Source organism: Natator depressus, chromosome 8 (assembly GCF_965152275.1).
Source record: "Natator depressus isolate rNatDep1 chromosome 8, rNatDep2.hap1, whole genome shotgun sequence".
In the NCBI taxonomy this organism is placed as follows: domain Eukaryota; kingdom Metazoa; phylum Chordata; order Testudines; family Cheloniidae; genus Natator; species Natator depressus.
The window spans coordinates 86,751,509-86,775,619 of NC_134241.1; the positions used below are offsets into that span (position 1 = coordinate 86,751,509).

Below are 24,111 nucleotides of genomic sequence, written 5' to 3' on the forward strand. Positions count from 1 at the left end.
CTGCTAAGGTACCTCACATCCTATGAGGAAAGACTGCATCTAAAGCTTTCAGATACCAAATGGATTCTTGACCTTTACTGAATGGAGACAAGTGCCAATTCCAGGACTAGTTTCTATGAGGTCTCTTTCAACATTGATTCATTTCACCTAGGCCAAACAGCCTTCAGATTGTAACAGCTTTCAGTCAGCACCTTGGGCTGGAGGAAGGTCTACTAACAGTACTTGGGTCATATCATAGAATACTTTTGCAGCCATAGATCTCAAAACACTTTACAAAGCAGTACATCATTATCATCACTATCCAGATGAGGAAACTGAGGTACAGAGAGGTGAAATGACTTGCCATGTAGGCAGGAGAGCTGGAAACAGAACCCAGGGCTCCTGTCTCCCAGGTCAGTGCCCTATTTGCTGACTCACTGTGTCTCTTAACTAACTGAACACCTAGCACTGGCTAAATGTTACCAACAGTATGGAGAGACTAGATCTCTGAATGTGGTCTGATCCAAGGCCTATTAAAAGTCAATGGAAAGACCCCAGTTACATTTAGAGGGCACTGGATCAGACTCACAGTGATGCAGATTTATAGTGTATCATAAAAGATAATTCCACAACAAACTAGTTCAGAAGCAAGAAGGATCCCTTCAGCCCCTATTTACACTGATGAATGCTAAGAAGTTTGACAGTATAGTGTACGCAAGGGTCACATCTGGGTATGGAAATCGTATGGCGGGCCATGAATGCTCACAAAACTGGGGGTTGGGGTGTGGGAGGGGGCAAGGGCTCCAGTTGGGCATGCAGGTTCTGGGGCAGGGCCAGAAATAAGGAGTTCAGGGTGCAGGAGGGGGCTCCGGGCTGGGACACAGAGGAGTGTGTGGCTGGGGATGAGGGGTTGGGGGTGCAGGAGAGTGCTCTGGGCTGAGACTGAGGGGTTTGGAGGGCAATCAGGGCTGGAGCAGGGGGTCGGGGTATGGGAGGGGGTCAGGCTCTGGTTCCTACATAGAGACGCAGCCAGGCTGCTCCCAATCGGCCACAGTTCCCAGCCAATGGGAGCTGTGGAGGTGGTGCTTGGGGCTGGGCCAGCGTGTGGAGCCCCCTGGCTGCCCCTATGTTTAGAAGCTGGAGGGGGGACATGCTGCTGCTTCCAGGAGTTGCGTGGAGCCCTCGACCATGCTCCCAGCTGGAACCCCAGAGCAGGGCAAGCCCTGGACCCTGCTCCCCAGCAGGAGCTCAAGAGCCGGATTAAAATGTATGAAGGGCTGGATGCGGCCCCTGGGCCATAGTTTGCCCACTCTTGGTATAGTGACTTTAAAGCAAATATGCAGGGAAGAGTAAAGCCTTTATTTTTAGTATCAGCTTCCACTCAATTTTTATTACTTTTAATTGTTTTGTTATTGTAGACTGAGAAACTACAGCTTGCTCTTACATTTCATATACAAAGTGTGAATGTTAATAACCCAAGAATAGTTTTTGCACAAAAGGAGTTTGCTTCATTACACAGAACAAGTGTCAAGATCCAAAAGTTTATTAATTGCATTTTCCTTGTTCTTTTCATACAGTATAATTTTCAAATTTGCTAGCGCAACAGGGATCAAAATACAAACCTGAAATCTGAGCTTCCTTTTTGTATACTGACAGTTTCTAGAACTAATTCAAGTTATACTAAAGGTATCAAACTGTTAGAAAATCACTTCCATTTAAAACATTGTATTTTGGCATTCTTAAAAATCCAGTTATTTGCCAATGGCAGTTTGATTACAGTCTGATAACGGGGTATCGTTGCAGAGATGCAGTCTGGTACTTCTGCTGTTTCATAATTGTTAAGCACTGTGCAATCACCTGATGAAAGAGAACACCGGATAAGCAATTAATCTTCCAGAAACTCAATACTAGAGGTTATTATATTTAGAAACTCAGATAATGCTTTTGTTTTTATCTCTTTCATAGAACTGATGCTTAAAAATGATTAATTGTCAAAAACTAACACATGCACACGTAGAAGAAAAATAGAGCAATATTTTGCTGGGGGAAGGAAGAGGGAGAAATGTCCTTTGGAGCTCAACAGAATGTGTGGAGCAAACAGATGTCACTCTACTTTAGGCAACTGTGAAGAAAGATTATTAATTTGAAGTAACTAATAACAAAAGTGTACATTTTTGATTATTAAACTATCTTGCCCTACCCCTTTTGTTTGACCAACACACATTTCCCTGGAGTGATAGACTGATCATCCAATCCAAATGTCATTACAACTCTGCACTACTAGTATTCCCAATTGCACAGAAGAACTGACTATCCTGCTCCTTTTCTCAAGACTTAATCTTTTAGAAAATAATTTTTCTTGGTCTCCCATGGATCAATACCTGTCCAGTTTTTGTCTTGAAATATATGATCCTTTCATTTGTTCAATTTTAAAGTAAGGAAATTACAATTTCTATATTAGAATGTGATTGATTTTTCTAAATATACTGATTTCGAGAGACTCAGATCATGTTTGGCACAGTTTGATATAGAAAGACACTTTTCCCAAAGTTCACTACATATTTTTCTCGTTTATTGAAATTAAGGGGTTTTTTGTTCCTGCTTTAATAGTAAACACCCCACCACTAATAGAGCATATTACCACAAAAAGGCCTATTAGTCAGGCTAACACGTGAGCACACATTTCTCCATTTAGGTGGATATCTGCAACTCAGAGTGAGAACTGGGGTAAGAGGCAACATGGTATAGTAAAAAGACTGCTCAGAACTGCAAGGAAAATGAACTTTGGTGTCCCAATGGAATTGCTTGGGAAGGCAGGTATGGATAGCTCCCTGATTACTGTCCATTTTTCTTTCCAAATTTAATTTCTAGACAGATGTATTTATATGTGTCTGTGAGCTCAAATATGTGAAAGATACATCAGTCTCCCATAAACAGTTTCCACAAAATGCTAAAGAAAATATTAAAAATCACTTATATAGTACCATAAATATACATCAGTGGGACAAGATCCTTGCCCTAAAGAGCTTACTGTGTCAAAGTATAGAGAACACTAGGCTCTTAAAGAAATATTTATTAATAAATAAGATGACAAGACAGAGGACATGTATCCAGGAAATCTAGATAGTGAGGCGGCACAAAGGGAAGCAGAGGGTTTTAAGGAAAGATCTGAATAAGTGGATGCACAGCAGGTAAGACAGGAAGACCATTCCAAGAATAAGGGGCAAATCAGAAGCCAAGAGTAGAAGAAAGAAAAATGCAGCACAAAGAAAGAGAATTAGGAAGAATTTTTTTTTTTAAATTCCTCAATCCCTAAAAAGTGGAGATGTAGGTGAAGACCAGATTATATAGGGCCTTAAAGGAAACGTCAAGGAGATTAAAGCCAATTAAGGAATTCAAGGCGGTTCCATGATCAAAGCAACCAGAATGGAAGAGGACTGCAACAGGAGCATTTTGGATAGATTGGCATGGAGAGAAAAGGTGAGAAGAACCTGAATGATTTATGTGGACATGTGCATTTAATGTAAGGAAAAAGCCTACCTTCCTAGAATTCTGTGGCAGTATTATGCCATCATCCCAGAGTCGAGCAGAGGAGTGAAATGCACTGCTTTCTTCGTCTAGCCTAGATAAGAGAGTATTTCAGAAGTTTTAAAACTCCAGAATAGGAAATTCACTCAAGTCAAAGCAGAGAAACAGAAGCAAAAGTGAATAGGGCACAAATCCTACTCTGGGATGCATGTGTGACGCTACCATAGAAATCAGTGGGTGTCCAGTATATATCTACAGACAGAATTTGATCCCTAAGTAATTCCACATGCAAAGGAAATATGCAAGGTAAAGCTGCTTTGGTTGGTGAGATATTTAGTAGGTGTGTTGGTCTGGAAGATAAAACAAATAAAAAAATGAAATTAATTTAATCATAACCATAATTAAGGGGGTTATTTTCAATCCTTACTTTTCTTTTAGATGCTTTAACTCTGAGTCATCTCCTATGCAGTCATCATCCCTAGCTTGTGGGAATGTGGAAATATGTCTTGAATCCACAAGGGCAACTCTTGCATTAGGCCACAGGAACAGGAAGTTTGGATCAAATGACCTCCCACACTTAAAGAAAGAAAGAGACACACTATTCAATCTCCAGGAGCTTAAAATGAGCCATTCACATAGGATGATTCAATCAGGTCCCTGAAGAACAAAATTTAATGGTTTTTAAGGTGTGTATATTCTCCTTCGGCACATGATCCCTATCAGACTTAAACCAATTCCTTCAAGTCTTTATAGGGATCAATTAAAACACTTCAACATATTAAACTGAATTAATCACATTCCCTGCAATAATGTGTGACTTTAAAGGTATGAACCAAAATTACAAGTTTTAGCATGATCTGTGTTTGCTTACTTTTACTGTTGCATTTTTTAAAATGTCTTTGTTTATATCTATATATAAAAAGGCATTAACAATATTTTTACATTTTTATATATATATAATTTCTGGCCTAAATAACTAATAGTGACTATTAACTTAGTTTGTTGAGCCTAACTGAAACAAATGCATGTATCCATGTTATAAACGTTAAAATCATGCTAAAGGACCTGGCTCAAGGTGGTGTTGAACAACTTAAACTCTCATTGGGTTCAATTAGAGTTCAGGTCATTCAGCACCTTACAGGATGTGAGTTGACCGATCAGTGTGTAACTGTGTTTATACACATGCTTAACTTTAAGTGTCTGAGTAGTCCCCACTGCCTATGATATTTTCTTATACTTCTAATTTCCAATTCACTAAGAAACATATGACCCTTGATCACTGAGACTAATAAACTTCAGCTGAGGAACAAGGGCAGCATTTGATCCTTAGCGTGAGCAGTTTCAGAGAATTAACTTTCACAACGGACACCCAGCTTTCACAGATAGGGACCAAACTTAGTAGAGTTACTTTATGAAGCAGCTCCTATTTTAAAATTACAATAATGAATGGAATTACACGTGTGTGCCAGTGGCAGGCTGAACCAGATGGAAACCTGTGACAAGTCAAATATTACCCAACATATTAACCATACCATGGCATAACTTTCATTCCCGTAACAGCCACCAATTACAAGGGTTATCTTGGGCACAGCAGCACAAGCAACTGCAGCCATCATGGAGGCCTGTGCCTTTAATCTATTGGTGTGATTCTCTGCCTGAAATTAAAATACAGATGAAGACAGTTTAGTTCTTAAATATTTTTTCTAGATTCCCCTCATCCTAACCAAACTTATAAAGCATCTGAAGATTTCTTTGCATAAAATGCTAACTGATCAATGTTTTCAGAACAAATAAATCAGGAAGAGCACAGCACAAAAGTGAGTATTATAGCATAGGCCATAAAACTATAAATCAGTGAAATAATTATAGCCTATGTTGGTAGTGGAGCACTGCTTTGCTACATAAGCCCTGGATCCTGGAGTGACTTTGTCTCTGTCTAGGCTAGTAAAGCTCAGATGCACTGCGGCTGTACCAGGCTTGATCCCAAATGCTAGGGGCATACAGGAAGAGTAGGGCTAGGAAAGAAATGGGTGCATAGAGAGAGGAGTTCTCGGCTCATAGAACCTAGGGCTAAACCTATCCCGATGCTCTCTGTGGCCGGGGACAAGTAACTTTTAACTCTCTGCCTTGGTTTCTCCAGCTGTGCAATAGAGATAATACTTCATTACCTCCTTGATAAGGCGGTTGTGAGAACTGACTAGTTAATGTTTTGAGATGAAAAGCACTGAGTGCTAACTTTTACTACGAGCAGTGAAGGCTGGACACCCTGCCACCCCAGGTTAATGGATAGCATTGCTAAAGCAAGAGAATGTGGATGAGTGTAATACTAGGGGGAAAATGGTGACCCTAGAGTCTAGGTCTAAGAATGAAATGCCTAAGAACCTAGTTGGTTTTATCAGCAAAATGAGTAAGGTTGAAACAAAGATTGTGATTTTAACAAAATGAATAGAGACTTTGTCAATGTGAAAAATGAGTCAGGACAAGAACTGGGAACTACATTCTCATTCTTGAATTACGGTGCCATACCTGTGAGAGACTTGTTGGCTCTGGTGCATGTGGAGCAGTATTCTGAAGAAACAGGATAGGAACGCATCGCTGACTACACAGCTGTACAAAGTGGCTGCCCTTTAGAGAAGCATCATGAGTCAGCTCACCGTTGTTAGCCACTATCCCAACTAGGTGTCTAACAAAACAAACATAGGAACACTTTCATTTTTGTAGATTGAGATTGGTAAGAGTGTTGCCTGTAGTAAACTAACAAAAATAATATTCGGCTTTACTAGCATCAGTCCTATAGGAGCAGCTTCAAGAGACACTCAAAATAATACACAAATTGCACTTGCACGCTGCCTTCATTCAAGGATCTCAAAGTGCTTTATTAACACTGAGTTTGCAACATCCCTGTGGAGCAGGGTAGTGTCATACTTATTTAACAGATAAATAAACTTAGATGAAGTACAGAAATGTTAAGTGACTTCCTCAAGGTCACAGTGAGATAGTGGGCAGAGTTATGAATGCAACCCAGGAGTCCTGACTCTCTTCCTCATCACTTAGTGCGACATACAATGTGTGTCTAGTTAACATCCACTATCCCCTATTTACATTTGAAACCAAATATGTTTTTGAAAAGCTTTTTTATTTCTGAACAGTTTCTTTAAAAAACAAACAATGTTTATGTCAAACAAAACATGTCAAATATTCCTCCTCTATAAAATGTCATTCAAAACCACACATTTTAATCAGGATCAACATTTGTGTTGGTTCTAAGGTTCAACTTTACAGAAGCCTGCCATGTATGTTTGTGCTTCCAAATAAACCAGATCACAAGGTAAGTATGCACTGAATGTATCTGATAACTTAACATGGTCTGTTTTAGCACATACTGAGCATTTAAGCACCAGATCACACAGAGTCTAACATAAAAGAGGTCACTCTTGGTGCTCTAACTGAAAACCCTGTTTTCATGCAGCGCTGGTCGCTTTGGAAACGCTTGAAAATAGATTAGAAATTCATTTACTACCACTTTCTCTTTCCCCACATCCAACTTATATTGTTTAGTTAACAATGACTTGCTTCATTAAATGTCCTAAATGCTAGTCCAAAAATGCTGCTTAATGGGGTTAGGACTTTGGGGCTCTACATGGTTTAAAAAAAAAAGGAAGGGCAGGCTGGACCAGTTTGAATGGCAAAGCTTCAATTCCTGTTGCCAGAAAAAAGATCAGGCTGTGATTATTATTTCTTTCTAGTTTATTCATGAGCAAATCCTACTCAGATTCTGAAGGATAAACTGTGCAGCTAAAAGAAAAACAAACATGCTTTACAATGCATTCTGTACCTTCTGCAGCGATAATGGACATTCTGTACTATGTTATACACTCAACAGCTGCAAGTCTAAGCTTAAACTAGATTTCTAGTTTATTATGAAGATTACGCTTGTCAAAGCTGTGATTTGTTTAGAGCAGGGAGTCTGAATAAGAAATTCAACAGGACACACAAGGCCAATAAATACTAGTAACTCTAAAGATGGCTGCTTATGAATGGTCTCAGCTTGACAAACTCTCAAACTGCTAATGGCAGCAAGCAAAATATACTTGCCCAATATATTCAGCTGTATAATTTGTCTTTTCAGCATAATGGAATGTGTGTCTCAAATATTCAGCTTGTCTCAGAGGAAAATCAATTAACCTGACTGTTAAGCAGAGTAGCATGCTATATTAATTTTAGCAAAATGATTTATCTTCTAGCACTGTTTAGTGATAAACTTAACATTTATTAAAGAGAAAGGGGCTATCAGGTTACTCTGACTCACAAAATGGGCCTAAAATATTTATTTTGATATTTTAAAGATTATGAGTGAATTCAGTGCTAGTAAAATGTGCCAGAGTAACAGCCTTAGAGGATGAAGTAATTTCTTATCCACTGAAGTGGCACGGTACAGGAACTGGCAATGCAAGGTCACTCACACTGCCTCACCTATATACCTGAGCCCTGCTCTATGGGGCCACTTTGAGAGGTTCAGTGTCCAAGCCTTTTCATTGCTTAATGAATCTGCTGAGACTGTCAGCAAAGTACCAACTGGGATGTGGACACCTGTCCACCTAGACACTGGGCTGAATCACCAACTCATTTCATATAGGCCACAGACCAGCCATCATCTTGTAATGGCTCTCAGCCACTACTGACCTGGCCAAGTCTGAATTCAGAATCTAGAGGTAAAATGTTAGGCTAACTAGAGCTATCTTATTATCAATCACTTGAACCATCCAGAACTCTAACTTAAGGTGTTTGTTTTTTAATTGGACATACTAAAAGACCTAATAATGATACAAAAGCTTCTTTACCAACAGAGTCTGAATTTTTTATAATATACTCTTGCAGTCTTACCCTTCCATATGGGCAAATCCCGTTACTAATGTTGTTCCATATTCAGCTTTGAATTCCTGGAACCTGCTTCCATCTATCAGACGGCTCAAAATCTACAAGGAAATTACTTGTTTTCATCAGAAACTTAAATCAAGATTGGGTGTCTTTCTAAACTTACGCTCTGTCCAACCAGAAATTACAGCCAGTGCTATTCAGAAGCTCAGAGTAGATCATAATAGTCCTTCAGGCTTTAAAAATCTATTAAATCTAAAAATATGCAATGAGTATGAAAACAAACTTTTGTTAGTACTTGATTACCTGCTACCTGGAAACAAACTTTAAACTTGGCCTCTAAAAAGTGAGCAGTCATTCACATGACCAAAAACCCACATTTGCACAAGCAAAAAAAGGCTCTTTTGAGTGCAATTACCTGGTTTGTGTGCACAAGTAACACTGCACTAAACCACACGTGTGCACACATTTTTCAGGTGTATTCTAAGAGGACCATTTTGAAAACAAGCTAAGACCCCTGAATTGTTAGAATTTATTGCTGGCAAAAGATGCTGGACTAATATCCCTGGAGACCAAAATCCTCTGTATATCCACAGACCACCTGTAACATGAGGAGTGACAGTCCAAGTTTCCCCACACTGCCCCACTAATGTGTCTGATCTGGAGGGACCACCAGAGGATGGGAGGGAGTCAGACTCCTTAATTCACTCATTCCTTGGCCTCTCAACTGAGACTACCAGCAAGGGTGCAAGTTAGTGCCAATTGTAGGAGTGGTTTCTGTGATGTGTAGCTTTGTCTACTGGGAAATGGACAACAAGCATCAAAACCATTTTCCAACGATTTGCAGTTCCTTAAAATCAGCCACAAAGATGCAGAGCGCACGGATTCTGAAGCACTCCAAGCTTCTACATGCCTAGGCATGTGGGAGGAGTAGTACTTCCAGAATCATTTGGTGCAGTTATTCTACTCTCTACAAAGTGATTAACTTTTTGGTTTTTTTACACAGCCACGAGGAACCTTTGCCATTACACTCTGAAATATATTCAAGACAGAAAGAAGAGCTGACACAGCAGTCAGGTCCTTGGCAACAATAATATGCAACACTGAGTATTTCATAGACAATGAGGAGTCCTTGTGGCACCTTAGACACTAACAAATTTATTTGGGCATAAGCTTTCGTAGGCTAGAACCCACTTCATCAGATGCATGGAGTGGAAAATACAGAAGCAGGTAAAAATACATGAAAAGATGCAAACTGCCTTACCAAGTGGAAGGTTAGTCTAACAAGACAATTCAATTGACAGTAGGATACCAAGAGAAGAAAAATAACTTTTGAAGTGGTAATGAGAGTGGCCCATTTCAGACAGTTGGCAAGAAGGTGTGAGTTACAGTAGGGAGAAATTAGTATTGGGGAAATTAGGTTTAGGTTTTATGATGACCCAACCACTGCCAGTTTGCAAATTAATTCCAGTTCTACAGTTTCACCCTGGAGTCTGTTTTTGACGTTATTTTGTTGAAGATTGCCACTTTTAGGTCTGTTATTGAGTGACCAGGGAGACTGAAGTGTTCTGCTACTGGTTTTTGATTCCTGATGTCAGATATGTGAGACAAGAATAAATGGACATAAATCTGACATACACCTGCTCCTGTATTTTCCACTCCATGTATCTGATGAAGTGGGTTCTAGCCCACAAAAGCTTATGCCCAAATAAATATGTTAGTCTCTAAGATGCCACAAGAACTCCTCGTTGTTTTTGCTGATACAGACTAACACGGCTACCACTCTGAAACCTGAGTATTTCATGTGATTTAGGATTCCCAAAGGAATCCTCCAAAGAAAGGTAGCATGCTGTCTTTTAATATGCAGATATTGGATTAAGCAGACACCTAAAAATTGTGAACTACTGTAGCATTTGTCCTCCTTACCAGTTTTATATGTAGAGTATAGCTATAACCTCGTGGTGCAAGCCCCAGGAGCTCTTCAGCACTGTACAGAGGATCATCATACTCCAAAGTTTCCTCTGGTGGAAGTTCATAATTTAGCGTCAAGATAATATTTCTAACACATTCATATGCTTCCTTTTCTGAAGATGCAAAATGGTCAACACAGCCACTGATTCTGAAGGACAATGACATTTTAGAAATGAAAGTTCTGGACATATAAAATAAATAAAAATGAAAGTTCTGGACATCAGACTACATTAATGAAAAATTAAGGACTGATGCTAAAAATTAAAGAGGAAAAAAATCACTTCTATCATTTGCACTGTGGATTTCCAGACTCACTGAGGACTTTGTGCATTTTTGTTCTTGCTTGAGGTGCAGATCTCTCACGTAAGTGAATGGAAGTGCTGTGCCTAGAACAACTGCAGTCTAAACAACAAAAGATCCACAGTGGAGAGGGGAGGAGAGAATTTCTCCCTTTACTACTTTGATGGTTAGCTATATTAAAGGAAAAAGCTTTTGTACTCATCTTCAAAATATTTTGGATACAACATTTGAAATGATAAAGAGAAAAATAATTTTTGCAACTTCTTTACACCAGCAGCATGTCAGGACTGGAAATAAAGAAACCAACTTTTCATATACTGCACGGTCCCATTTATCTGAATGGCAAGGGGATAACCAAAACCTTCAGATTAATCTTTGCTCAATCACAGCATCCAACCCAGCAGGCTCTGGGGTACAGTTTCTGAGTCTGCCAAGCCCAGGGAGCAGTGGAGATGTCTACAATGCAGAGCACAGTGAAGACAGAACCCACCTTTCCTCCTATCTGGAGCTGCAAAAACATTCTTTTGGCAACAGCAGCAATTTCTTACATGGAAAAATAATAAGGAAGTGTTTAGATACTTGAAACTGTCCTGCTAGATGCTCTAGTCCCTTCTGAGTTCAGCTCACATTTCCTCTCAGGGAGCAAGGATTACTAGTAGAGGCAGAAAAGCTAGCTCCTTGTTTCCAGCTGTTTTTACAAGCATCCAGCTTCTTTCTTGCAGTGAAATACTTCAATGCCTCCAAATTAGGTACGTATCTGGCCCCCATCACCATACTATCTCAGTGCCTCACAAATTTTAAATGCATTTATCCTCACAACACCCCTGCAAGATGGAGAACTGAGGCACAGAGATTAACTGATTTGCACAAGATCACACAGGAAGTCTGTGGCAGAGCAGGGAAGTGAACCCTGGTTTCCCTAGTCCCGGGTTAGCAGCCTAACCACTGGACCATCCTTCCTCTCCGCTAATGTAAATAAATCAATAGCTTTCTTCCTCCTCAGATACTGTATGAGGGTAAGTTGCAATTATGGGCCTGATCCTGAAGTTCTTATTGAATTCCTAATGAAGTCAAGTGTGTAAGATCTGAGGAGCAGGCCCTGAAATGGAGAGATTGTTTGAGCAGAAATAGTAAAATACGAAATTAAAAGAATTATAACAATACTTAGCTGTTATACACTTACGTTACATTATATGTTTGGTGGGTTCTTTTTAAATGAATGTATCTCTAGCACTATCGCACTCCCATGTATGCGCAAAAAGGCTCTTTAAAAAGTCACTTACGTATAATTTCTAATGTGTTTTCAAGACATACTTCCTATCTTTAGGATCAGACAGTGTGCTGTCACTGCAGACATCAGGCATACCTTTTGTTACTAAACATATTATTTGAGCCCCATTTTTTATAAACACTGTACCTACTTAGAGTGCATACTGGCTCCTCCTAGGTCCTCAGAAGAGATATCTTCTCCTGTGGCAGCTTTAACCAAAGGGGGTCCAGCAAGAAACATAGTACCGATTTTGTCTACAATCACAGTTTCCTCTGCCATGGTAGGAAGATAGGCACCCCCAGCTGTACAAGAACCACACACCACTGCCACCTGGGGGACAAAGCAAGACATTTGAGTAAGGAGAATGCTTGGGCAGGGACACTATTGTAATAATAGTAGTAGTAAGCTATTTTAGGCACTTTTGAGATTTATGATCTTTATGCACCAAACTAAACATCCCCCAAAACTTTCTAAACAAGTCTTATTTTAAAATTGTATTAAATTAGCTGGCTGCCAAATTCTAATGTAATGAAAGAACATTAAAAGGGAGCATTATTAGTTAGGTGATTAGCAATCACAAAACAAAAGCTTTTTCTCAAGTAACTTTAGGGACTGGTTTGGGACCAATCTTTTTATTACTCTCCTCGGCACAAAATGTGGGAGTGTGCTAATAAAGTTTGCAGATGATACAAAGCTGGGAGATATTGCCAATTTAGAGAAGGACCGGGATATCATACAGGAGGATCTGGATGACCTTGTAAACCGGAGTAATAGTAATAGGATGAAATTTAATAGTGAGAAGTGTAAGGTCATGCATTTACAGATTAACAACAAGAATTTTAGTTATAAACTGGGGACGCATCAATTAGAAGTAACGGAGGAGGAGAAGGACCTCGGAGTATTGGTTGACCACAGGATGACTATGAATCACCAATGTGATATGGCCGTGAAAAAAGCTAATGCGATCTTGGGATGCATCAGGCGAGGTATTTCCAGTAGAGATAAGGAGGTGTTAGTACCGTTATACAAGGCACTGGTGACACCTCACCTGGAATACTGTGTGCAGTTCTGGTCTCCCACATTTAAGAAGGATGAATTCAAACTGGAACAGGTACAGAGAAGGGCTACTAGGATGATCCAAGGAATGGAAAACCTGTCTTATGAAAGGAGACTCAAGGAGCTTGGCTTGTTTAGCCTAACCAAAAGAAGATTGAGGGGAGATATGATTGCTCTCTATAAATATATCAGAGGGATAAATATCAGAGAGGGAGAGGAATTACTGAAGCTCAGTACCAATGTGGACACAAGAACAAATGGATATAAACTGGCCATCAGGAAGTTTAGACTTGAAATTAGACGAAGGTTTCTAACCATCAGAGGAGTGAAGTTCTGGAACAGCCTTCCAAGGGAAGCAGTGGGGGCAAAAGACCTATCTGGCTTCAAGATTAAACTCTATAAATTTATGGAGGAGATGGTATGATAGGATAACATGATTTTGGCAATTAATTGACCTTTAACTATTCATGGTAAATAGGCCCAATGGCCTGTGATGGGATGGTAGATGGGGTGGGATCTGAGTTACAGATTATTCTTTCCTGGGTTTCTGGCAGGTGAATCTTGCCCACATGCTCAGGGTTCAGCTGATGGCCATATTTGCGGTCAGGAAGGAATTTTCCTCCAGGGCAGATTGGAAGACGCCCTGGGGGTTTTTCGCCTTCCTCTGCAGCATGGGGCACAGGTCACTTGCTGGAGGATCCTCTGCAGCTTGAAGTCTTTAAACGATGATTTGAGGACTCCAATAGCTCAGACATAGGTGAGAGGTTTATTGCAAGAGTAGGTGGGTGAGATTCTGTGGCCTGCATTGTGCAGGAGGTCAAACCAGATGATCATAATGGTTCCTTCTGACCTTAATATCTATGAATATATGACCGTATCCTGGCCCAAGACCTTGTATTACCAATAATTTTTATATATTTTATTTTAAACATGTTCATTCATTATTCCCCAGTGGTAGATTTGTTTTTAACTGTAGAAGGTTAGGTGTGTGCACTGGGAAATACACAAAGAATGTACATGAACAGGAGGTTCTAATGAGTAACACTGGCTCTCTCTGCAATAGTAATGTTGCTGAATCTTACAGATTATGTGTAGGTTTGGCAGGATTTGATTAAACTGACAAATGTCAGTTCAGCTTACAATGAAATCAAGGGGAAAAAAATACTCATCTTCAACAATAAGGAGCACAGCCTCCTCCCACTCACCCCCCGCCCTCGTGCCTGCAGGGATCAGGTGTCACCAGCCTGTGGCTGCGCAGGAAGCACTCTGCAGCCCTGCTGTCAGCAACTTTTGGGGTCGGCAACTTTTATTTGGCATTAGTTATTTATTTGGCATTAGTTATAAAAGTTAACGGGTGATACAAAATAATAATGTTCTTCAATTTAACTCTTAAAATATTAAGATTAATTTTTTTGCTTGATAAACAAATTAAAATCAGCAAAAAAGTGAGATTTTACTAAGCTGTTCTCCAAGAATGTTAGCATCATTATCATGATTTATTACTGGGAAATAATTTTCATCGTCTACAGTGATGGATTATGGCCAATCTGAGCCTCTTACTCCAATGGAAACCCTACACTTTGGGGCATTTCACTCTCTTGCCCATCCATGGTGCAAAGGGACTAGCTCTGCCACTTTAGATTTAAGTTCTCTTTCCTCAGTTTCCCCATCTATAAAATAGAGATAATACCACCTATAAATTTATTATTGTTTGCAAAGTACTTTAAACCCTCCAGATGGAAAAGGCTATAGAAATATGATTAATACAATAACGATAAATTTTAAGTTTTAGGCAGCCATCCTTGAAAGTCTCTTGGCACCTAAAAATGAATTGCGAGTCAGATGTTTCCCCATCATCTAGCTAACTAGGAAGAAGTTCCAGAACCCCATCTTTAAGAATAGGGCACCAGCTGTTTCCTTGGTGCAGAAAAGCCCTAACTACCTCCTACTAGCTGCCAAATCCTCTCAGCACTCCCTGTCCTTCACCTGCCATACTATTCACATACCCCACAAGCGCTTCCAACTCACTTACACACTCCCAGTGATTAGAATCCCAAGCCTTAATCTGCTGTCAACACCCAGATTTGGGACCCCATATTTTGGTTGACCTAGGTCCCCTTTAGCCTTAGATCATCCCCACTAATCCATACTTAATCACCGCCACTTCCCTCAAGAACTTCATAGTTTAACTCTCAGCTTTGAAACAACTATGCCATCTTTATACAGATCCAATATGACATTGTACCTGAGGGATTTTCATAGCAGACATTATTGCCTCATTGTAGAATATTCGGCCACCATGAGACTGGTCAGGAAAGAGTTCTGCCTAATAATGCAGAGAAAAGACAACGTTTTTACCAGAGAGTTTCAACATTATTTTAAAAAGCCAACACTTTGCCTTTAGTTTTGAAAAACATAAAAACAAACAAGTTGCACAGCATATCTGATTCATAGAGGACCACTGTTACAATAGAGAATAAAAAAGTATCTGAAAGTTATACATTATGATTGTATGTACTGCCCACCTGAAACTTAATTCAACAAAAATGACTAGGCCTTCTGTGCTGCACAAGGCAGAGAGAGGTCACACATCTTGGTTCTGTGAAAGGGCAATCTATTCAAATTCAAGGACATCTGGGGCACAGAAGCCATTTCTCATTAGATACATGGGCACAGACTTAAAACCAGGGAACAGGAGATCTCATGTTCATTGTATATTTCTGAAATGAATTCAACAGAGTTTCTTTTTTGTCCTTTGTTTTCAATGCAATTTCTGGATTCAGAATTAAACTAGATGCGGCTTTAATCATACAGGGCTCCTGCTGACTCAGTAACTGGCTCAGTGGTGGTTACCGTCTACAAAGCTTTGCTTTATGTTTCAGGTGGCGCAGCTTTAGCTTTTCAGCAGAAGTCATGTGTACTAAGAGTACTCATATTCTTTGCAGAAACCTGAATTCTATGCAGTGAAAATGACCTCTGCAAACCCTCTTCCTCATATTACAGCAAGGAGAAAAAAATAAAATGGAGACTAAGGGGCCTATTTATCATCAATTTTCTCTGCATTATTAATACAAACTTTATATTAAAAATACTTTGTCTTTGCAAAACTTTTTCATACTGAAAATACAAACTCAAACACACTGAAGACCCAGGGGATCTTCACTTGAGCTCTCAGTGTTTGCCGAGTCCACAATTTGTTCCCATGTAGACACTTGAGTTTCTAAATGTTGATCATGTTGGCTTCGCTTAGATGCAAGATCAGTCAGAATGACTTCGACTGTCCTGGATGTTAGAAACATCTCCTAGACTCTGATTTGATTGCAGAGTTCAAGTAGAGTGTGATTTGGACAAAAGTTAAAGTCAGCCAGCCAAAAAAGCGTAACAACGAGATTCACTTCTAAAAATTACAGGAAGTCCTCGGATTTACAACTGCGTCATTAGTCGAAATATCATAACTTGGAACCGAAATCCACTCCATTGCGGGACAGAGCATCATAAAGTCAAAACCAATTGTCGTAAGTTGAATCAGAGTGTCAATTCAGAAACGTCATAAGTCGAACTTCATAAAGTTGAGGACTGCCTGTAATCTGATGCAGATAAAAAATGGCTATTTTCATACAATGTGCCATTTCCATTATTACCTGTAGTGGTAGGAAGGCTCCCCCGCTGTCAACTAGATATACCGATAAAAGTTTGTTTTGAATTGCTATTTGTTGAGCTCTTAGCTGTTTCTTCACTGAAATGGGATAAATGGTCCCACCTTTAATTGTTGCGTCATTTGCCATAAAGACACACCAGATTCCACAGATCTTTCCAATTCCTGAAACAGAGCCCACAGACATTGATCAAGGGCTCTGTAATAACCCAAGTGTAGACATTTTGCAACAGTTCCATACACTAAACAAGGAAGTCAACGTGCATGTTACTCTTTTCAGTAGTAGCAGCATGTCAGTAAGGCTTTCTACAGTATTTACCCCTATGCCAGTGAAGCCACAGATACTGTATGGAGAATACACCTCCTACTCTGTAGCATTACAATGTGAAGGCTAATGGCATTGTACAGATGAAAACAATGTGACCTGAAACATCTTTGCTACTGACATTACATGAAGAGCGAGCCCAGCTCTCCAGATGAGTTTGCAGGGCAGGCAATTAGGGGGAAAAAAAAATCTGTGTAAAAACTGAGAAAATCTGATAAAGAATCAGTGAGACAGTAAATATGGAACCTCATTATACCATTCTTCCAGCTGCTTTTCACCACAGAACTGCACTTTCAAATGCAACAAGGCAAATTATTTTATCAGAAGGCATCCACTAAGACCTGAACTGATGATCCCCAAGCATTCATCTCATTTCACTCCCTTTTCATGTAAAAGAGTATGTGCTAGCTCACCACCCTTCCAAATGTGGGTCATTTAAGTTTTTACAGAAAAAATTCCCCAGTGGAGAGGCCCACATAATACCCTAAGTACAGGATGACTGGATCCTTTAAGGGGGAGCAGGGTCCAATGCACCTGTGACTAGTCAGCTGCCACACCACTAGACTTGAGAGAAGGCACCTGCAGCCTAGGGAGAGACAGAAAGGGCAGGTAAGAATTGCCTGAGAACAGATGGCAGGAACAACCTAAGGAAAAGCTGCTGAAGACCTGAAAGACAGCAGTAACTTTTTTCCGCTTGTGATGTGTACTGAGGAGAACTGACTAGAGCTGGGAAATCCTACCAACATATAGGAAAGCTTGTGCACAGGCCCCTAGGAACGAGGGTAAGAACCAGCTTAGTTGGTGTGAAAAGTGGGTGAAGCAATTCTTGGCACACACAAGTGCGTGACCTGGAGAGTGGAGACCTGGTACAGGGGCAAAAGGAACTATGACAGAGAGCCTAATGACTCTTAGGGGGTGAGCTGGGAACACTGACTTTTGAACAGGACTAAAGAGTTGCTACCTTGTTTTACTTCAGGGTTTTCAGAGGAACGGTTTTCACTATGAGGGGTCTCTGAGCTGTGGCACTTTACATGAATGAAAGGGTTTGAATTTGCCACTGAGAGATCCATGGGTGGATGGAGGGAAACCTGAGCGGGTTGTGTCTGTACTCATGAAGATGGCTACAAGTAGGGTGCCCGTGACAAGGTTTCCCTGTAACAGCACTAAACAAAGGGCTTGTGCACACAAGGGCTTGTGAGGGCCCTCTGAATTGGGTGAATTTCACTGTAAGTGAATACTTATTTATAGAACATGAATATGTTCTGACACTTTTTGGATGGTCACAGCAGCAGCAAAGAGATGCCCGAGTTCAATAGTGATACACAGGCGTAATTGGTCATGCATTCTGAATACCTACTGGAAAGAACCCAAATATCAAGTTGATAGTTTGAGAACAACTCACTAATGAAAGCCACAGTTCCTGTGTTAATCACTCAGTGGCTCAAGCTCCCTTAATTTGACTGGGCAGCCTCTAGTTAAAAGTCGGCAACTTTTATTTGGCATTAGTTATAAAAGTTAACGGGTGATACAAAATAATAATGTTCTTCAATTTAACTCTTAAAATATTAAGATTAATTTTTTTGCTTGATAAACAAATTAAAATCAGCAAAAAAGTGAGATTTTACTAAGCTGTTCTCCAAGAACGTTAGCATCATTATCATGATTTATTACTGGGAAATAATTTTCATCGTCTACAGTGATGGATTATGGCCAATCTGAGCCTCTTACTCCAATGGAAACCCTATACTTTGGGGCATTTCACTCTCTTGCCCATCCATGGTGCAAAGGGACTAGCTCTGCCGCTTTAGATTTAAGTTCTCTTTCCTCAGTTTCCCCATCTATAAAATAGAGATAATACCACCTATAAATTTATTATTGTTTGCAAAGTACTTTAAACCCTCCAGATGGAAAAGGCTATAGAAATATGATTAATACAATAACGATAAATTTTAAGTTTTAGGCAGCCCATTACACCAACTATAGAGGCCACAAATCTTACCAGTGAGGCATCCAGCTGCAGGGACATCACCGTATGGCAAATCAACGCCTGCAAAAGGGGACAGCTCAAGAAAAGTTTCGTCATCGAGGAGCATTCTTAGGCGTTCACGAACAAGCAACTTCTTGTTCCTTTGAGTATGACGCAAGATTGCATTCTCTCCACCTCCTTTACTGACCTTGCAAAGCAACTCTGAATATCTGATTTCAAAAACAAAGCTTAATTTAATGAAAAATAGCTACAGTCTTTTCCTTGGTATTGCCATATACATGCAATGTTAAATGTTTTAAACTACTTATGGGATCAAATTATCAGCGGTATAGACAGCTCAATCTATGGAGAATTAATAAGTGACTGAGCAGTTACTGATTGTCACAGCTGAAGCATCTGATCCTGAGAGATGTCGAGCACTTGCTGATTAGAATTTTCACTGCAGAGCAAATATTGATCATCACAGTTTACCAGCCTTAATTCAGTTTTTGGCAAGCCTTACTTTTAGAGTTCTGCTACTCTAGAAAAAGGAACCATTCATTGGCTTCTTCCCTGGCTCCCCTCAACAAGTGCTGAAAACAGCTTATCCATTGGCACAGATAGGAAAAAAACTAATGTCCAACTCCATTGCAGAAAGAACGTTTTACACCAAGTGAACATTTCAGCATTGTACTTTCACAAAACTAAATCTGACTAGCCTAATTCTGTCAGAGAAGAACAGTGTAAATAAAAAACAGAATAAATGGTGAACAGTAAATTTGCTTTTTGAAATCATCTGTTTAAAAGTTAAGTAAAACTTTTTTAAAATATACATTTTCACCTGCAAGTGTCACTTTTAACCAAAAGCATTGTTTAACCAAACAATATACGAATTATTCTGTATATTATTCAGTATTTCTACTGTGGTTTCCTGCAGGGTAAGTACCGCTGTGTATGTTAAAATGTCTCATGAGAAAAAGCAAAGAATTGTAAGTAACTATTTAAATACCACCACAAGGGGGCACCATATCTTTTACATAGTTTTGCTTACAGAGCATACTTCCGAGTAAAGACCTTTGAATTGTTGCCACATGATCCTTAAGGACAAATACATAAAATAAATGAATCACTTTCCTCCTTTTATGAGTGAATCATGACTAATTGAGATAACTGTCATCTACTATTTCACTGGAGGTTTGAAAACGTATGAGTCACCACCACCACCTTTGCTTTCAAAACTAAACACGGCAAATTTTATGAAGTTCTACAAAATTACTTTTTAGTAATATATGCAAAATAATACAGCATGGCTAAATGTTTTAAATTTGGGTGCCTAACACTGGACACCTCAATTGATATTTAGGCAACTACATAAGTGGGTTGACATTTGGAAACGCTGAGCAAACACCTTGCAAAGAGGTTGTGTCCATAAGCCCCAGCAAAAGAACCATTTACAATTTTCTGGTAGTAAAAAACCTGCTACAAATCTTAATGTCTAGATTCTTTTTTTAATTAGCTACCTATAGGCTACTACATGGATAGTCAAGTTTCTATGCATACTAATGTTGCCAAACGATTACAAAAATGGCCAATTACCTTTGAATACAAGCCTCACTATTCCTTAAGTTTTCTTCAAACACATGTTCACATACAGAAGGGATACGTCCATCTAAAACAGGGAAGGTTTTTGTATATTGTCCGTATCTTGCTTTGTTACTTACAAAACAATGGGGAAACATATTACATTTCAATGTGGGGACAGTCTTTTTCATAACCTGGCAGAGACTATTTTGTAGCATCCATATTGTTTGTCTGTCTTTGCAGAAGTCCTTATAATTTCTTATGAATAAAGGAGTTAAGGTTTGGATTCTTGAAGACATGAAGCTAGGAAAGGGTCTCCAGAGTGAGCATGCAGTGATATTGTTCCACATGGCCCTAAGAATTGAAGAAGGAGAAATAGCTTTTTATTTCCAGTATTCAAATTCACAGATCTCTCGATTAAAAGGGTAAAAACTAACAGGCAGACCACATTACATGACACAAATTGTCAAATGCTGAGCCTTGAAAGTCTAAATTCAAGTTATTTTTGATCTATTTAACATTTACCAGTGAACTAAATGCTCACGGAATAGACTATTTTTAGAATTACAGAGCATCCCTAGCTCCTAAAAACTACAATTGAAACTGCAGGTGTTGGTCACCTCTGAAAATCAGGCTCCAAGAACTGCACGAATGATCTGTGGCAGAGCAGACACCCCCCAAGTGACTGCAAACGTTCACCCCCAGGTGTGAAGCAGCCTTCAGTTATTCAGAAGTGGGTAGGTGTGAAAGCTACATTGTTTACACACCAGTAACCACAGGGTGCTAGCTAGTCCTGCTCCGCACTAGGGGCCTGCTTTTCTGGATGTCTTCTACATACTTTATTGCCTGTTCTGATCCTTCCCTGTGGAGCACCTGACACTAGCCCCTACCAGAGACAGGGCAGGGGGCTAGATGGACCATTGGTCTGACCCCCTACGGCCGCTCCTATGTGGCTCCCACCCCACAGAGCTGAGGCCTTCACAACCCAGCCAGGGCACTGGCCTAGCCCATTGCACAGCTGGGAGCTGCCCCACCACACAGGAAATCTGAGCAATGCAGGGAATTGAACCAGCCTGGACCAACCACCCCACCCCCTTCTCCCGTCCGCACCCACGGCAGCTCTGCCGGGGGCCCAGCGCCCCCGGGAATCGGCCGCAGGAGAAGCCGGGCCTGAATTCAGGGCGCGGGAGCAGGCAAGTCTCCGCGGCACCTGCTCTGCTTTCCCCCAACAGCGCAGAGCCTTCCCGGCGGGGAAGGGAGCCGAGGCGGGGCGGGGCCGGGCGCCGTGAGGGGGCGGCCGGAGAACGCACCGGGCGGGGGGGAGGGGAGCCCGCAGACCCTCTCGCGGGCCCCTGGGTCCAGCGGCGCAGCGAGCTCGGAGCCAGGCTCTGAGAGGCAGCAGGACCCGGCCATGCCCCGCCCCCAGCAAAGCTTCGCTCCGAGCGAAAGTCACAGAGTCCGGTCCGGGCGGGCCCTACCGCCCCGCCCCCGCCAGGCCCCGCCCCCGCTCAGAACTCCTGGAGTGAGGCCCCCGCCGGCCTGGGGCGCGGCCCCTCCCCCCGCCGCCTTCGGGGGCTCGCGCCTGGGCCTCCTACCTCAGCAGCCCCAAACCGCTGCCCCAGAGAGCGACTCCGCCCGCGCTGCCCGCCCCGCCAGCGCCAGGGGAGAGCTGCTGGGCGAGCAGCCCGCTGAGCACCGCTCCGGGGCCTGCCCACGCCAGTCACTGCCAGGATCCCGCCCCCGTGTCTGCCCGCGGGGTCCTCCGAGGGTGGGGCCATATCTGGTCAGCTGTGGGGCATAGGCCCTGTACTCCTCCCAGCTGAGGAGATTCTCCTGCAGGGGCCTGTGCCGCGAGCAGCAGGATCTGAGCTCTGCCTCTCTCTGATAGCGCAGCTGGGAGAGGCAGCACGATGCTGTCCATAGAGTCCCAGAGAGCAAAACCCCCTCCCCCAGACCTTTACCTCTGATCTCCCCCTGCTGGGCCACAAACCGACCCCTCACCCCAGCAAAGCTGGTGGTAGATGTGTGACAGTCTCTCCCAAATGTTCAGCACGGGCAACAGAGGAAACCACCCAGCCTTCACTTTTGCTTATTGCCTGGCCTGATCTGCAGAGGTCTCTGCATGGGCTATTAAAATGCCTTCTCTTTTTTTCTTGTCTCTACCTCCATCTCCACCTGCTTTTACTCTTTATCTGTTCTCTCATTTCCTTTTGTCTTCCTGTGTTTATTTTCTTTTGTCCTCTCTTCCATTATCCCACTTCCAATCCTTGTCACATTATTTCTCACTGTGCCATCTCCATCAGTTCCCTCTTCCCTCCTTTCCCTCTTTAATTTTTACTCCCTGCCCTACCCTGTCAGCTTTTTCCATTTCACCCCTTGCCAATTCAAGTACAGATCAGCCAAATTGCACTTATTTTTTGCATAGTTTTGTATTCAGTCCAAGGCAGTTAAACCTTACATGAAGGATTTCACTATGTGTTTCAGTGACACGCTTGAACTCTCATCCATGCTTCTGTGATACCCTCCACTATTCACAGTGTCTCAACTTGACAGGTTGGTAAGTACCCTCTCTGTGAATCCCAGGTTCTTGCTTTCTCCTCTCCTGGTCTTCTATGCCTCTCTTTTCTCCATTCCCTGCTTTCACTGTCATTCTCTCTCAAACCTCTCTCCTTTCATTAGCTCTCTTGCTGTTCTATTTTCTTCTTTCCCTTTTATGTTTGTATTTAGGCATGTTGCCTCCTTAGGTTTAGTGGGGTTGTTCAGAAAGCACTGGGTAGGGTTATGTTAAGTGTTGATGATTTACCTTAGAAGAAGCAGATATCCATCACAAAATACTACATAAAAGGTAAAGCACCCATATGGGGTACAAAAATTATATGCCGTTACATATGATGTATATAAGTGGTTTTCAACCTGTGGTCTGCGGACCTCTGGGGGTCCACAGACTATGTCTAAGATTTCCATAGGGTTTGAACCTCCATTCAACATTTTTTGGGGTTTGTAAATGAAAAAAGGTTGAAAACCACTACTATTTATCAATCATGTCCTTGATTTTAAAGTGTAGACTGTTATTTACTTACATAGAACATTACAGCCTATGCACTGGAGCCTCTAGTTATATTCTGCTGAGATTGTAGGCCTCATGTTTTAATTACTTAAAAATTCTAAGTTTGATTGAGACTAATTAATGGACCACAAAATGTTTAGTTTCCAACTGTTCCTTTCATATTTGGGTTTTACATGGGCTGCCAATAATGCGACTGGAAGCTGTAGACTACATTTTTAAATACTTTTACCAGCAGGGATATTTCTAAATCATTTGATTCTCTAACTATGCAGGCAAGATGTCTAAACATTTTCCAATTAAGATTGTAATTAAAATATTAAAATGGATTTGAATTTTTACTTCCACCCAGCACACTATTTCTGGGCTACTTTAATGAGTTTGCTATTGTTTAGTCATGACATAACACTCTTATCGAAATTATAGCTTGTTGCCTTTCAGTGACATCATTAAAATGCATTCGTGCCAGATAGATCTTCATACATACATATTAATAAGACTTCTTAAGGATAATTAAGCAATGACTAATACATTGCTGAAT

The 24,111-nt window shown here is 41.0% G+C and overlaps 1 protein-coding gene across 1 annotated transcript; it reads right to left on the bottom strand.

Annotated features, from left to right (window-relative positions):
- Window positions 1-1,426: 1,426 nt before the first annotated feature.
- Window positions 1,427-22,215, bottom strand: LOC141992445 (methylcrotonoyl-CoA carboxylase beta chain, mitochondrial-like). Its single transcript, XM_074961551.1, has 13 exons — window positions 22,102-22,215; window positions 20,522-20,860; window positions 18,959-19,155; window positions 16,621-16,799; window positions 15,225-15,305; window positions 12,075-12,253; window positions 10,309-10,501; window positions 8,392-8,483; window positions 6,034-6,190; window positions 5,040-5,162; window positions 3,935-4,083; window positions 3,520-3,601; window positions 1,427-1,836 (listed from the first exon to the last, which is right to left on the bottom strand). The coding sequence occupies exons 2-13, from the start codon at window positions 20,854-20,856 to the stop codon at window positions 1,753-1,755; spliced, it is 1,851 nt and encodes a 616-aa protein (XP_074817652.1). The 5' UTR covers window positions 20,857-20,860; window positions 22,102-22,215; the 3' UTR covers window positions 1,427-1,752.
- Between the last annotated feature and the right edge of the window lie 1,896 nt (window positions 22,216-24,111).

What these genes read in the sequence shown, in the direction of transcription:
- LOC141992445 (XM_074961551.1), bottom strand. Translation starts at nt 20,856, where the DNA reads ATGTGGAACAATATCACTGCATGCTCACTCTGGAGACCCTTTCCTAGC. An exon ending in GGATTTGCCCATATGGAAGG is followed by an intron (nt 6,191 to 8,391) that starts GTAAGACTGCAA and finishes TTGTTTTGTTAG; the next exon opens with ACACCTAGTTGGGATAGTGG. An exon ending in AGCCAACAAGTCTCTCACAG is followed by an intron (nt 5,163 to 6,033) that starts GTATGGCACCGT and finishes TTTTAATTTCAG; the next exon opens with GCAGAGAATCACACCAATAG.